Source organism: Chrysemys picta, chromosome 8, assembly GCF_011386835.1.
Source record: "Chrysemys picta bellii isolate R12L10 chromosome 8, ASM1138683v2, whole genome shotgun sequence".
NCBI lineage: Eukaryota > Metazoa > Chordata > Testudines > Emydidae > Chrysemys > Chrysemys picta.
This window is the reverse complement of record NC_088798.1, coordinates 34,190,994-34,207,164: the sequence shown is the minus strand read 5'-3', so window position 1 is coordinate 34,207,164 and position 16,171 is coordinate 34,190,994. Positions and strand designations below refer to the sequence as shown.

At 42.5% G+C, this 16,171-nt stretch overlaps 1 protein-coding gene across 5 annotated transcripts in view; it reads right to left on the bottom strand.

Annotated features, from left to right (window-relative positions):
- FNBP1L (formin binding protein 1 like) overlaps positions 1-15,036 on the bottom strand; it is a 96,995-nt gene extending 81,959 nt beyond the window's left edge. For 4 of the 5 annotated variants that reach the window (XM_042840587.2, XM_065555575.1, XM_005311918.5 and 1 more), the window contains exon 1: positions 14,322-15,036. In XM_042840587.2, coding sequence (XP_042696521.1) covers positions 14,322-14,345 — 24 coding nt within the window. In that variant the 5' untranslated portion in view covers positions 14,346-15,036. The remainder of the gene's footprint in view (positions 1-14,321) is intronic. The other variant, XM_065555576.1, reaches the window with a different exon arrangement.
- Between the last annotated feature and the right edge of the window lie 1,135 nt (positions 15,037-16,171).

Below are 16,171 nucleotides of genomic sequence, written 5' to 3'. Positions count from 1 at the left end.
CACACACTGCTGCTGCCATGTGCCACCGCTCACAAGCATAGCACATGATGTGGCATCCCTTCCTCCAACCCCTCCCCTCCATGATGCCCCTTCTCCTTGAGACCCTGCCCCTGCGCTGCCCCTTGCCCCCAGTCTCCACCCTGCAAAACCCCGCCCCCACCTTTCTCCCCCCATCACTAGCCCTTGTGAGAGGGCTTGCTGCTGCAGGTGTGGATACAGGTAAAACCCGGCTACCGGATCCGCGGATGCGGATCCATATATTTTTATATCCACACAGAGCTCTAACAATCTAGCAGCTAGAAACAAAGAAAGGAGGCATCACCTGAAAAATCAACTCTCCACAAGCTACCAGCTATTGCTCAATAAACCACAGTTGGGAAGTGATACTTTCATGTCCATGAAGTAGATCTGGACACCCCAATCATCAGGAAGGAGCTGTACCACCTAAAACTCAAATGCTCCTTTCCTAAGGTCTTACAGAGTAGTTCAAGATCTTTTCACACAATTGTCTTTCATTAGCTCAGCTCTAAGCCAGATCCCCTAACTGAACTTTGATACCATGTATAGAAAATGACTAGAGCCCGGTATTTTTTCAAATACAAAATTACATGAAATAAATTGAAAAAACAGCAAACAAAACAAAAAACTCATCCTGCAGCAGAGGCTCCTGTCCCATGGCCCAGCCCCCCATTCCAGGCATTGCAACTTGGAGGATGGAGCTGCAGTGCCACTCTGATTTGGCCTGGCTATTCCACCATCATGACAGGGCGACAGTCGGGTCAAATTTGAGTAAGTGGCTTTGTGACCTGGCACACAGGCGTCCCGGCTTCATTCTCTCAAGTTTGCCACCATGACAGAGGGGTGACCAAGACAAACCTAAGCAATGTTCCAACCCTTTTCAACAGGCTGCAACACCCAGAGCAGAGAGCCACGCCCAACCCCAAGGGAAAGGAGGTGCCACTGCAGAGCGAGTCCAGGGTGGGCTTGTTCTACAACCTCCCACCCTCCTGGGGGTGGGAGGTTCCTGACCCGACCCTTCCCATGCGGATAAACGAAATAACTCAAAATTCCTGAAAAATAAAACAAAACTATTAAAAATAAAAAGAATTTCATGGGGCTCTTAAAATTGCCTCATGAACTGTCCCATTCCTTTCCTATGATGTATCCATGTTGCCACACGTCAAGGTTTCTCAGTACATACAGCTAACACTCCACACTCTATCACAACAAACGTATAGTAATTTGTCATACAATGCTTGGAAGGCATTAGTCATTTATAGTAAATATGGAATTACAAAAAAAAATCAGTTGAGTGCCAGCCTGCGTCAAGTGAATTTGCTCTATACCTCCCTCTTAAACAAATACTTGATAAGTACAAGTGTTAAATGAACAAACAATACATACCAAATGATACACCAACTTTTCACTTTAATGAATAAAATTTGCTATACACTAATGTTTGATGAATACTGTAAACAAACATCTTTTAAAATGGTAGTCTATGGAGTAACTAGTTAGTTAACATTTACAGCATACTGCTTGATTTATTTGTACAAATGATAAAGGATCCAAGTAAGCAAAAGTTGGGAGAAAATAACATTTTACAATATGAAAGAAATTTAAAATAGCTTTCATTTTATTTCAATTAGGCAATAACTCTGATCATTGAGATTTAGAAAAAAAATAGAATTTGTTGCCCTTAAATTTAGTTTCCATTATTTTAAAAAATGTTCAATTCCATATGAAACTCCATTCCTGTAGTAATAACTAAAAATAACAACACTGTACTTATATGGTGCCCTCCATTAGAGGATCTCAAAGCACTTTACAAACATCAATGAATTAAGCCTCAAACAATTATCTGAGGAAGGGAAATATTTCTCCCATTTTACAGATGGAGGCAAAAAAGTTAATTTACTTACCTAAGACAAATAGGAAGTCCACAGCAAGCTAGAAACAAGATTCAAGTTTCCTTACTCCTAGCCCAGTACCCTAACAACAAGACAATACTTCTCCCCCAGAGGAAGTAAAGAAAAAAAAATTTCAATTTTGGATTGTAAACCACAGACTGAACAAGTAACTGCCTAGAGAAGATGGGTTCCCAGTGTGCAAAAATACAATGACAAGGAGCAGCTATGACCAGTTTGGATACACTCACGTGACCCAAGTCATAGGGCAGAAGCAAATTGACCATGACAACAGGAGAGAAGAAAAAGAAAGCTATCCAAAATCTCTCATTTAATTGTTTCAACATTCTATGCTCTATCTAGGAAATGTACAGGCAAACAAGAATACCTGAATATAAGCCACTAATGTATTTGCAATCTGGTGCGTCACCTAAAAGGAATTACGATCTTGTTGTTACAGTTTTATTCCAAGATGAGAGTAAGTACAAAGAACAGCCAACAGTTTACATTTATGGGAATTAACTGCAATAAGAGTCAGTGTTGAGGGTCAGCATTTTAATGAAAACCTTCTGTTTTCATTATTATAAGACGTTATTTTCTCCTCTCTTTCCTCTCCGCATACAGTTGGAAGCACTGACATGTATCAGAAGATGAATCCATAAACTTTCTGCCAAGACAGCACTGGGACTGGGATATGTAATCTCACTAGAGGCAACTGAGGCAAGCTGATTGGAATTTCAGCCTTCACTGAACAATTTGTTTTCTAACACAAGGAAAAAACTGAACATGTCTGGCCCTCTCACAATTTTTCCTACCAACAAAAATTGTACATCATCATAAACAATCTGTGTGCATGCATTATGAACAAAATATTCTGAAAAAGTTACAAGTGTTAGTATATGAACTTCCCTTCAATATAGAATTACTGGGATAATCAATGAATGGCTTCACTGAATAGGCTAAGAAGCTGTTCTGCTAATGTCACAGAGAAGGCATCCAACTACTACACAATATGCACTAACCTAGTATCAGGATTAAACACACAAATGACTCTTTAGGGCAGGCCCTTTTTTCTAACTTGCTACCTTAATTGAGTGTATCTGTATCTTTAGTCTCCACAATCAATACCATTTTCTGTTTTCCAAACATTTGTTAGAAGATTGTTTCTCCTTCCCCAGAGAATAACTGTGTTGTGTGCTGCTAACAATCTCCAAACACAGCAACTAAAAGATTGGTGATAGACTTGCCCATATTCTCCCTTTTTCCCCTCCCACAGTTGTGATGGTGTAATTTGCACTTCCAAAGAATCATGTCCCAGACGTCACTATGGGCTGGTCTACACTGGGGAGGGAGTGGGGGGAAGGAATCAATCCAAGATACGCAACTTAACTTCAGCTATAGCGTAGCTGAAGTCCAAGTATCTTGGATCGAATTACCTGGAGTCCACACGGCGCGGGATTGACGGCCGCGGCTCCCCCGTCGACTGCACTACCGCCGCTCGCTCTGGTGGAGTTCCGGAGTCGACGGTGAGCACGTTCGGGGATCGATATATTGCATCTTAACGAGACGCGATATATCGATCCAGGATAAATAGTTTGCTATCCGCCGGTACAGTGGGTAGTGAAGACGTACCCTTTGACAGGATTGCTCTTTGAAGAAATCCTCTGCATCACTGAAATAGGAGGCCTTGTAATTTCAGACAACCTCCTGCTATTCTCACTCAGAAAATCAAACTGGAAGTAGTAGCATTTAGACTCCCTTGCGATAGCCAGCTCTCAGAATTGTGAATAAGGACTCTGGCAAGGAAGGTAGAGACATTTTTTCCAATGCTAAGCATTCCATGGCACTCCAGGATTTGTAACATGCTATGTATAGTTCCATGGACTTCCTTGAAAATCAGCCAGATTTCCAAATCCATATACATTCACAAGGCTTCATAAATAAAATCAGGAACAGATGTAATTCTAACAGACATCAAGTGACTACCAGTGTTTCAAATTGGGTGGGAGAGGAATCTAACAAGATTCTGAAAGGGATACACAAAAATATGCACACATTTAGTCAACTGACAGCAGAAAATCCCTTAGTTGAACATCTATGGCAGTATTTTTGCCAACTCAGAACATAAACTGATGAAAAATTTTGGGGCCAATGACTCACTCTTCCTGGAAACAGTAGTAGAAAGGGTCAGATGCTTGTGAACGAGACAATTGCTGGAAAGATACAGACAAATATTATTTCTAACTAAAACAAAATGCTGTTGGAGTAATAATTGGACCTGTGGGATCTTCAGCATGAAATTTTCTTCTGATGTTTTCATTACTGGGCCAGCAGAGGGTATGGCTATGTCTACACTGGCACTTTCGTCATTAAAACTTTTGTCACTCAGGGGTGTGAAAAAACACAACCCTAAACAACAAAAGTTTTAATGACGAAAAGCACCGCTATGGACAGACAGCAACCTGTATGTCCAACTAAAGAGCATCACTAAGGAGCTACTATTTAGCACTCCTTGGACAGAGAGAGGATGCAAATGGAGGCATGGGAGAACATACTGAAAAATATCTATAGGAAATCTGAACAATAAATGAAATAGTGTTCTTCACACTGTATGTGTGAACATACTAGCAAATCAATTCACAGCACATCAAGATTTAAAACTAAAGAAACATTTCCTCAGGCCAGAGGATTTGTTTTAGTTTACAGAACACCTTTCAAAGGTTTCTAAATTATTGTTTTAAAATAATCATCAGGACTGGCAATTCTGAGGGACTAGCTATATATATATATAATATATATATATATATATATATAATATATATATACACATATATATATATACACACACACATACATACACCCATAAACTCAAATGTGTATAACACACACACACACTAAACAGAACAATTAGTCTGTGGAAATCATGCTGCATGATATGACTGAGGCCAAGAGCTCAGATGGATTCATAAAAGAATAAAACATATGGAAAATGAGACTATTCAGTTACGTTGCATAGTATATAAACTGTATGAAATACAAACCCTCATTCTTCAGAGCATCAGCCAACCATTAATCACTGAGGTTAGGAAGAAACCTCTCAACTGTGCAGATTACTCTATGCTTGTTCACTATGGGGATTCTTGCACCTCCTTTTAAGCATTTGGTACTGGTCTCCATCAGAGACAACATGCTGGACTAGACACAACTGTCATTAGTGTGAATCGGTATGACAAATTCTTATTTGCCTGTTTGCATTTGTCAGAAAGCTTATAGTTCCAAACCCACTTAATAATTGATAAACAAACACTTTCTTTACTGGAAATGCTTGCATGAAGAAAATTTTAGGCTCATAAAAGTCAGATAAAGTACAACTATATTAATTCACAGTAACAACTGGGAGACCCATTGCTAACTAATGAATTTTGAAAATTAGCAAGTAGGGACCAGATACTGAGAGTTAAGGGGCACCTCCAATTCTCGCTGATTAATGGGAGTTGCTGCTAATCAGCACTACTCAAATGACCTCAGCCAAAGCCCACTGAAGTCAATGAGAAGATGCCTATTGACTTCAATGGACTTGATCAGACTCAAAATCAGGTTAACCAAAGAGAAGTACATAACAATACATACTTTGTTCATTTATTTGGTCAACTGTAGTTCATTTTTAAATTATGAAAATACTTAAAAGTTTATTTCACAATGTGTTGGGCACTTTCCCAATATGGAAGGAGGCATGAATTCCTTCCCCAAGCACTCACAGCAGCATACTAGTATATATTCTATAGCACATTCTACAAAAATGATGAAGTTTTAGTAACATAAAGGACCTTATTCCAGCTTGTGTTCTTAAATATTTGCAAAGATGGGGAAAATGCCTAGGTTTAGTATAGATTAGTGAGGTTCTAATTAATATTTTTCTTCTGTTACTTTTTACACCTAATAAAAAGGCCCAGTGTTAGACTTTTTTTTCGTTAATGAATTTGCAACAAAAACAAAAGCCCTGATGGTGCACTGCGCTCCATGTGGGCAAACCGCTATGCCCTTGGACTTCATTAGAAACTCCCATGTCTCTGGAGCTCACTGCATGATTGGAATGGAAGTGAGTACATAGAAAGATATTTCATATTTAGCTTAACTGAAAAAAACTTCAAGAAGAAAATTAAAATACAAAAATATATAAAAATAGGTAACTTGTATGCTTTTGTATGTCATAGAGGAGGAGAATTCCATATGCACAAAAGCATGCTGAAACATTACAGTATAAAATAAGGTCTAAATATTTTCAATAGTTTTCACTCATGAATAGAGAGTCATTTAACAAATGAGGTTCTACCATTTCCAAACATTTCAGCAAAAGCAGCTAATAATGAACTATCACCTCTCTATTTTCTTCTTGGATAATGTACACAGCAGGCATGAAACAATGCAAGTTATGCAAGAGGATGAAAGTAAAATTATACCTAACAATGCTGTTTTTAACAATTAAGGCTCTAGACCTGGAAAGACTTAAGTACACGATTAACTTTACACACTATGGGTAGTCTCACTGAAATCAGTGTGTAAAGTTAAGCATGTGCTTAAGTCTTTCCAGATATGAAGCCTAAATGTGTAACCATCTCACAGCTACTGAACTGAGCATGAGCTCACTACATACACAATAGGCAAATTTAAAATTTAGTTAAATCCCTGAAAAATATATTTGCTTTAATAAAATAGCAGCATTTTTCATCCTATAATAAAATATAGCAGTAATACTTTGTCATTACATATTATCTTTTGTCAGAGGATCTCAGATTTACAAATATTAATTAGCCTATATGAAGTAGGTATTAGTCACATTTTACAGATAGAGAAACTGAAGTACAGAGTAATTCACACAAGGACATAAATAGTGACAGCTAGATAAGTTGGGAACAGAACCTAAGACCTTCCTACTCCCTGTAGTCTGGTCTAACCATCAAACTGCATCCTCACCAAGACAGAATGACAAATAATATTTTAAACTTTGTTAAGACACGTGCATTTGGAATATGCTGCAGGGGTGACCGTAGAAACAAATACACTAGTGAGAATAAGGCTATTCAGGGAATAACACTCTTAAAAATGGATCAGAAACTTGTAACAAGATATGTGAGTGGGGAAATAATGGAGATGGAGCAATTTTTTATGCAGCGTGAAGAAAAACTGTAGAAGAAAGTAGTTCTATAGATATGTCAGCTTAAACTCACAAGCCTTTTTACTATTTTTGGTTCACATTATTTTAAAGGAATGCTGTCAAGTAAGAAAAATGTACACATATATGTAAGCACTAACACACAACAGGAAGCATTCTGTTCAGCCAATACACACACATTTTTGGTGTGCTGAGGTAAAAAGTACCAGCAGTGTATTTCAGCCCACCCAGATGTGCATATATTACTCGAGACACACAAACTCTGGAGAGTGTTGTACTTATAAAATGCTTTGTTGGTAAAAAATACCCACATTTAAATAATGTAGAAAACATTAATCCACCAAAAAAAAGTTCTAGTGTAGTATGTCTGATACAGCTACAGACTATGAAGACTATTTTTAAAAAATTGTAAATGTATGATGTACATTTAATACTATAATTGTATAATCTCTAGTATCAAATAAATACAACACAAACATAAGGTGTGATGGTTTGCTTTTGTTTTAATTCCCTAAGACTTCTCTCCAATTCATCATCTCTACCTACCCACCACTATTCTTAAGTAATCAGAAGTAGCATCAGGACTTGAGAAGAGAAGCCACTTTCCAGCTACCCATGCTACTCAGATTTTTGAGGGTAGCAAACAATAAGCAGCAAAAGAAAGAGATCCTATTCAAGTATGGGGAAAAGAGTTAAGGGAATTTTAAAACACCACACACATTAAATTGCATTTGTTTAATAAAACTACAAAATTATCAAAGAGATTTATATTTAAAAGTGTTACACATCCATGTGGTGTAGTGATCTAGATGATGAATAGGCTGTGTATTCCCTTTTGCTCATGTACAACAGCTTTATTTCTGAAAATTTCCCATTGTTACTAGCCCTGGTGCAAGTACTAGCAAAGGCAAGACTCCAGGCAGCCACATGAACTTTCAGTACTGTTTCATCTAAACCTGCTCAGAGCAGGTCTATACAACAGGGTGGATGAAACACTAGAAACAGCAAGTGCCCCGTTTACAAGTCATCACTACCAGTGACTATTGGGGCTGCAGTGGTGTTAGCAATAATCAGAAGATTTTTTTTAGAAAAAAGGCTAGTGTGCACATGGTCAATGTGCGTATTCTGAGAGTGACAACTGTATGGGTTCTGGACCTCTATGGGTCAATCAGTTCATCCCTTTCATCCACTGCTTTATCTATATATAAAAAGATACCATAAAGCAGTGGTTCTCAAACTTTTGTACAGGTGACCCCTTTCACATAGCAAGCCTCTGAGTGTGACCCTCCTTATAAATTAAAAACACGTTTTTATATATTTAACACCATTATAAATGCTGGAGGCAAAAAGGGGCTTGGGATGGAGGCTGACAGCTTGCGACCCCCCCCCCCCATGTAATAACCTCGTGACCCCCTGAGGGGTCCCAACCCCCAGTTTAAGAACCCCTGCCATAAATTTTTCACATCTGCCCCTCTGAAGCTTAACAAATATTGATCTTTTTTCTTAAATGTTTTTAGCCTAGATTGAAGTGGCTGTTCTCATAAAACACTTTAATTTATGTTTTGTCTTATGTCAAAACATCTTTATTTTCACATGAACTGATATCAGAACAGGTTAAGGAATAGATGAAAGATGTTGCAGTCAGCAGCAGGAACACAAAGCATTGCTTTGGTAGTTACACAGAACGAAAATGGATGGTTTGTTTTTTAAATATATATACATATCTATTATTGAGCATTTTAAAAAACACTTAGAGTCTATAGAACTTGCACCATTTAATAATGAAGCTCTGTATCCTTAATAAGAGTCCTTACTCCATCTCATGTTTTGTTATTGTAAAGAGGCAGAGTACTCAGCTAAAATAAACAATTCTGTGAATTTTGCAGATGGGTAAGAATGGCAGGGTCAAACTCTATGCTTAAAAAACTTGACAGCGTTCTTAAAATTAATGCACAGCAAAATAACACTTAATAGGTAACTGGTAAACTTTAACTGTAAGTTTCCTTGGCCATATCAGTTTATCTTTCAACTGATTTGCCTGCCTCCTATGTCCAAAATGCTGGTCATTCAAATAAGTACAATTTCAAGATCCACTTCTTTCATCTATGCCCCTTTACATGTACGATGAAGGCAATCTTATATTCAATACTCTGAAGGTTTTGAGTACAGCAATTTAACTGTCACTCACAAGTAGAAGGTGAATCTCCTTGAGAAATTGCCAAAATACACAAAAAATAAGTCGATTAGAATTTGGCTTTCTAAAACACCTTATAATTGTTTAGGAGCTTACACAAGAAAATTCAGTGTCCTCCGAACCCAAAAACCCCTATTTTTCCAAAGTACCAAAAAGCTGAAAGCATTAATCCGTAACCTCATCTGAAGATCTGACCTACAAATTTTATTTTATTTTTTGCACAGGTGTGAATTCAATTTAGTTATTTGTGCTGTTAATATGAATTCTATATATAAATTGCTATTGTTAATAAAATTACAAGAACTTTCACTTATATTTTTTGCTTTAGTTTGTGAAGGCAGTGTAGCAGCACTGTTAGCCTACTGTTAGTAGGCAATGAACCAATATTATTATTATTAGTCATTTGTATTATCATTCTGCTTAAGAGCCCTAGTCTTGGACTGGGGTGCCCCATTGAGTTAGGTGCTGCACAACTATAGAACAGAAAGATAATCCATGCTCCAAACTGTTTTCTATCTAAGTATTGATACCTCTCAAAGAGGTGTCTTATCAGGAATACAATTAACATGTTACACTATCACATAAACATCCCAACAAATCCCTTGTAGTCCATTTAGCATAACAGACCAACTATCAGACTGGGGGATAAAATGAAGCAATACTGACTAAACTTCTTCAGACTATAAAGCTCTAACATTTATTTTTCCAGTAAAGTATTTTTACCAGAAAAATTGTCTCTTCATTCCACATTCTCTTCTTAAACAAATAAATCAGTATATAGTAGGGGTGTCAATTAATTGCAGTTAACTCACACAATTAACTCAAAAAAAATAATCGCAATTCAAAAAATTAATCGTGATTAATCGCAGTTTTAATCGCACTGTTAAACAAAGAATACCAATGAAATTTATTTAATATTTTTGGATGTTTTTCTATAATTTTCAAATATATTGATTTAAATTACAACACAGAATACAAAGTGTTCACTGCTCACTATATTATTTTTATTACAAATATTTGCACTGTAAAAATGATAAAAGAAATAGTATATTCACCTCATACAAGTACATAATGCAATCTCTTTATTGTGAAAGTGAAACTTACAAATGTAGATTTATTTGTGTTACATAACTGCACTCAAAAACAAAACAAATCCAAACTTTAGAGCCTACAAGTCCACTCAGTCTACTTCTCGTTCAGCCAATTGCTAAGACAAACAAGCTTTTTTACATTTATGGGACATATGTCTTCTGGAATGGTGGTTGAAGATGAAGGGACATATGAATCTTTAGCACATTTGTCACGTAATTATCTTGAGACGCTGGCTACAACAGTGCCATGAGAACGGCTGTTCTGACTTTCAGGTGACATTGTAAACAAGAAGCAGGCAGCATTATCTCCCATAAATGTAAACAATCTTTTTTTGTCTGAGTGACTGGCTGAACAAGAAGTAGGACTGAGTGGACTTGTAGACTCTAAAGTTTTACATTGTTTTATTTTTGAATGCAGGGTTTTTTGTACATAATTCTTCATTTGTAAGTTCAACTTTCATGATAAAGCATTACAATACTTGTATGAGGTGAATTGAAAAATACTATTTCTTTTGTTTTTTACAGCACAAATATTAGTAATCAAAAATAAATATAAAGTGAACACTGTACACTTTGTATTCTGTGTTGTAATTGAAATCAATATATTTGAAAATATAGAAAACATCCAAAATATTTAACTAAATGGCATTCTATTATTAACAATGCAATTAATCGTGCGATTAATTTTTTTTAATCGCTTGACAGCCCTAATGTATAGTAATCATCATCATCATAATACCTACCTCTACATATGACAAAAGGCATTTAAAATTGGAGAACTGAGCCCTTCTAAACAATAGGATTTTTACCCTAAAATTTCCCACCATTGCAACCACCACTGTGCCATTTGTGGTAACAATGGTGGGCACTCTAGTGTAGAAAATGTACCATATCATGTTCATTCATCCTGAACTGGGTTAGACATCGTGGTACTTAAAATACTGGTGGTTACCTGGAGCCCTGTCCACACTAGCAGTCCCTCTACAACAGAAGTGGGAAAGCTATGGCCCGTGGGCCATATCCTGGCCACGGGACCGTTCTGCCTGGCCCCCAAGCTCTTGGCCCGGGAGGCTAGCCCACGGCCCCTCCCCTGCTGTCCTCCCTTCCCCGCAGCCTCAGCTCACTCGCTCCGCCGCAATGCTCGGGGCAGCAGAGCTGTGAGCTCCTGGGGCGGTGCAGCTGTAGAGCCCGGCCTGACCCAGTGCTCTGAGCTGCGTGGTGGCGGCGGTGGCGTGGCCCGGCTCCAGTCAGGCTGCATGGCTGTAGCGCCACCAGCGCTCCAGGCAGCGCGGTAAGGGGACACGGAGCAGGGGGGGTTGGATAGAGGGCAGGGGAGTTTGGGATGGTGGTCAGGGGGCAGGGGTGTGGATAGGGGTCGGGGGAACAGGGAGTTGAATGGGGGCAGTCAGGGGACAGGGAGAAGGGGTGGTTGGATGGGGCAGGGGTCCCGGGGGGGGGGCCCATCAGGAATGAGAGGGGTTGGACGGGGCTTGCGGGGGTCCGGGGGCGGTCAGGGGACAGGGAATGGGGTGTGTGGATGGGGCAGGGGTCCCGGAGGGGCTGTCAGGGAACAGGGGGGTTGGATGGGGCAGGAGTCCGGGGGGGGCAGATAGGAGGTGGGGCCAGGCCAGAACCCCCTCCCCTAACTGGCCCTCCACACAATTTACGGAACCCGATGCGACCCTCAAGCCAAAAAGTTTGCCCGCCCCTGCTCTACAACGACCATTAGCAGAATTAAACTGCTTGTAGTAATGGTGGAAATTTTTACAACAAAGATGTAGTGTGGACACATAGGAGAGGCTACTGCCTGGTTTGCAGCCATGCACCCTTTGTACAAAAAGTACCACAGGAAAGTAACAGCCCTATACTCTGTATTATGCTATAATACTTTAGGTCATTATTATAGAATAATTGTACATAGTGAGAGGACACACCTCAAAATTATTTGCTTGTGGGACTCTCCTTTTTTCAAAAACAGTGAACTGTTCTGGCAATTATGTGCCATCAATAGGCATGTATAGATATAGTCCTCTCTCTTCAACCCCCCCGTTTAAGTAACTAAGGTTCTGATCCTGCAAATACACATGAGAGTAGCTTTACGGATGTGAGTTGTCTCCAAACTGAATGGGACTGCTCAGGTGCCTAAATACACTCAGGATCAGACTTTACTTACATTACTCACTAATCTCTCTTCTTCACCACAGCACCTCCTGCTATCTACTGTACTGCTAGCCCATCCCCAGCAGCTCAGCATTCTCTGAGTCCCCTGACACAGGATACCAGGCACAAACTGGAAAGACCTTTTCATCCCTTTCCTCACTCACCAAAAAAACTTGTTTGTTGATATACTGTTGTGGCTTACAAAAAGACTATTCTAAAGGTACTTACTGCCATCCCCACCCGGCTGCCCCTCATTACCATTGCCAAGTCACTGTAGTGATGGGCACTAGAAATTCGGATGCTGCACTCTCCTAGAGCCCCATCAATCGCCATTTCCACACACACCATTAGCCAGCACCTACCCTATTCCCATCCCAATATCCAGCCCCCAACTCTCACGCTATCTCCTATCCTTATTCCCCTCACTGCCCATCCCCAGCCTCCCCTTCCCATCCCAATCCCCCTCCCCAGTCCTCCTCACTGCCCATCCCAACCCCCCACCCTGCTCCTCCTCATTGCCCAGCCAAGCCCCTTTCTTCCATTCCCCTCCCCACTGCCCATCCCCAACCTCTCCTTCCCATCCCATCCGCCCTCCCCATTATCCCCATCCCCCTCCCCAGTCCTCCTCACTACCCATCCCCAACCTCCCCTCCCTATCCCAATCCCCCTCCTCAGTCCTCCTCACTGACCAACCAAGCCATCCCCTTCCTATCCCAATCCCTCTCCCTTCTCCCCAGTCTTCCTCCCCTCCCCATCACTCCCCACTATTCCCTTCCCATCCTAATCCCTCTCCCCAGTCCTCCTCACTACCCATCCCCAACCTCCCCTCCCTATCCCAATCCCCCTTCTCAGTCCTCCTGACTGCCCAACCAAGCCATCCCCTTCCTATCCCAATCTCTCTCCCCAGTCCTCCTCCCCCTTCCTATCCCAATCCCCCTCCCCATCACTCCCCCCTTCCCATTCCCCTCCCCATTATTCCCTTCCCATCCCAATCCCTCTCCCCAGTCCTCCTCACTGCTCATCCCCAACCTCCCCTTCCCATCCCAATCCCCCTCCCCAGTCCTCCTCACTGCCCATCCCCAACCTCCCCTTCCCATACCAACCCCCCTCGAGGGCCCAGTCCTCCTCACTGCCCAACCAAGCCATCCCCTCCCATCCCCATCCCCACTGACCATCCCCAATCTCCCCATCCCATCCCCAATCTCCCCTTCCCATCCCCCTCCCTATTATTCTCTTCCCATTCCAATCCCCCCTGTCCTCCTCACTACCCATCCCCAACCTTCCCTCCCCATCCCTCACTGCCCATCCCCAACCCCCCTCCCCAGTCCTCCTCACTGCCCAGCCAAGCCCTCTTCTTCCATTCCCCTCCCCACTGCCCATCCCCCTCCCCAACCTCCCCCAATCCTCCTCACTGCCCATCCCCAACCTCCCCTCCCTATCCCCCTCCCCAGTCCTCCTCACTGCCCATCCCCCTCTCCATTATCCCCTTCCCATCCCAATCCCCCTCCCCAATCCTCCTCACTGCCCAGCCGAGCCCTCTTCTTCCATTCCCCTCCCCACTGCTCATCCCCAACCTCCCCAATCCCCCTCCCCATCGCTCCCCCCCCCGTGCTCCCCGCTGCCCATCCCCAAGCGCCTCGGCCCGGCTGCCAGGGGGCGGGAGGGCCATGGGCCTGTCCCTCCTCTCGGCAGCCGAACAAAAGCCCGCCAGCCCCCGGCCCCGCTCCCCCGGGAGCCCCTCGGCAGACTAGGAGCGGGTGAATCCCAGACACAATGAGGCGCCAGCAGCGACTCACCCACAGCTCCGCGCCCCAGCTCATGGCGGCTCCGCGGGCAGCGCAGGCGGCAGAGAACGGGGTCCGGGCTGGCTGCACACGGCCGGGGTCTCCTCGGCGACCGGGGCAGGACGCGAGGTAGCTGCGGCGAGTCAGGCTGCGGTGGCTCCACCGGGCTGGGGACAAGGGGAGGGGGAGCCGCGGAGGAGGCTGGGAGAGGGGCGGGCCCGGCTACGGGGGAGGGGAGAGGCCGCCGCTCCCCAGGGAGGCCCGGGAACAAGGTCAGGGCAGCGCTACCTCCTCCCGTAGTACGGCCCGTGGAGGAGCCCTAGCCCAGCCCCCTAGGGCTCCTTCCAAGGGGTCCCACTATGGGAGGGGGATCGAGGGCTCCTTCCTGGGGATCCGGGGTCTCACTATGGGGGGTGGGGGTCTGGCGGTGGAAAGGGGGGGCTTCCTCACCTCGCCCCCCCCCCGGGAGGGAACGCCCCCCTGTGGGGAGTCTCGCGAGCGGGGCTTTTAAGAGGGGGTAACTCTCGGGGGTCTCGCTTTAGGGGAGTCTTTTAGTGTGGAGGGCGGGGGAGCAGGTCAGGGGTAGATGGGCTGGTGCCCAGCTTGAGGTGGGGAAGAGAAGACTCGCTCTCCGGGGCTGAGCGCCGCTCTTCCAAGGCTTTCTCTGGCCGCGGACAGCTGGCTGCCTGCCCCTGCCCGCTCAGGAAACCTCCTGCTGTAAAAGCCCGGAAGAGAGAGCCCCTCCCTTTTTCTCCTGTGCTGATCCCAACCCAGCCTGTTCCCAGAGAATCCAGGCAGAGGGAGCGATACAATACTGGATACAACCATTAGACAATAGACAAGTCATCATGCAAATAAAGGAAGTTAAGTGGGATCCTTACAGAAACTTACTGCTGCTGAGCATTGAACTGGGACTGGGAAATTATGCCTGACTCAGTAAGTAAATATAATACATGAGCACAGGCGTTATGTAATATTTTTCTTATGAACAAGGAAGGATATCATGTCATTACAGATACAGCACGATTTTTATGAGTATGTCACCTGACCAAGATGTTCCCCTTAAAGCTTTGTACCTCGCTATAGGCCACACAATTCCCCACAGAGTGACGATTCAGGCAGGACTCAGCTTCTGAATCAATATTGCCAATGCAGTTGTATCTGAAAGCATTATTATTCATCCAACCAGAACTACAGGGAACAATGCTAAGGCTTTGATTAGATAAACTATTGTGATGCTAAGAGAGACCTGAAAGGAGGAGGAATCTGTTTTTGACCTCCTAATTTTTTATGATTATGCATTAATAGATCCTGAAAAAGTCCTTATTTTAAAGTCTCTTTCTCCTTGTTTTTCACCGTAGAACTGTGAGGTCTTATTTTTCCAGTTTTTGATGGTTGACAAGAATGACTCATGAGAATTGTATGCTTCCTCCGCTATTAATTAAAGGGTTGTGTTGAAAGGGGACTGATTTTTATTATGATTGCTTAAAACTTTGTTTTCTGTTAACATCTATTAAACACTTCCTCTCAAACGTTTAAGTTAAAGTTAAAAAGGTGTTAACAAAAAACAGAGTTTTAAACCATCATAATAAAAATAAATTCCCTTTCAATGAGGTTTCACTTCCTTGGTATATATGTCTACTGTGGCTAACCTGCTAGCTTTCTAGTCATCCATAGTGTTTCAGGATAGACAATATCTGAATTTCTAAGGTTAAAAAAAGCACTCAAAGAGGAGTGCGGAGAAACACTTTTCAGGCCTTTGTTATATGTTATCATGAAGCAAGGGGGGGGGGATTTTCATTTGCAAGTCACCTTTTAGGTAATGTGCCTAGTTGTCTTGTTTAAATAGGTTTAATCTTATA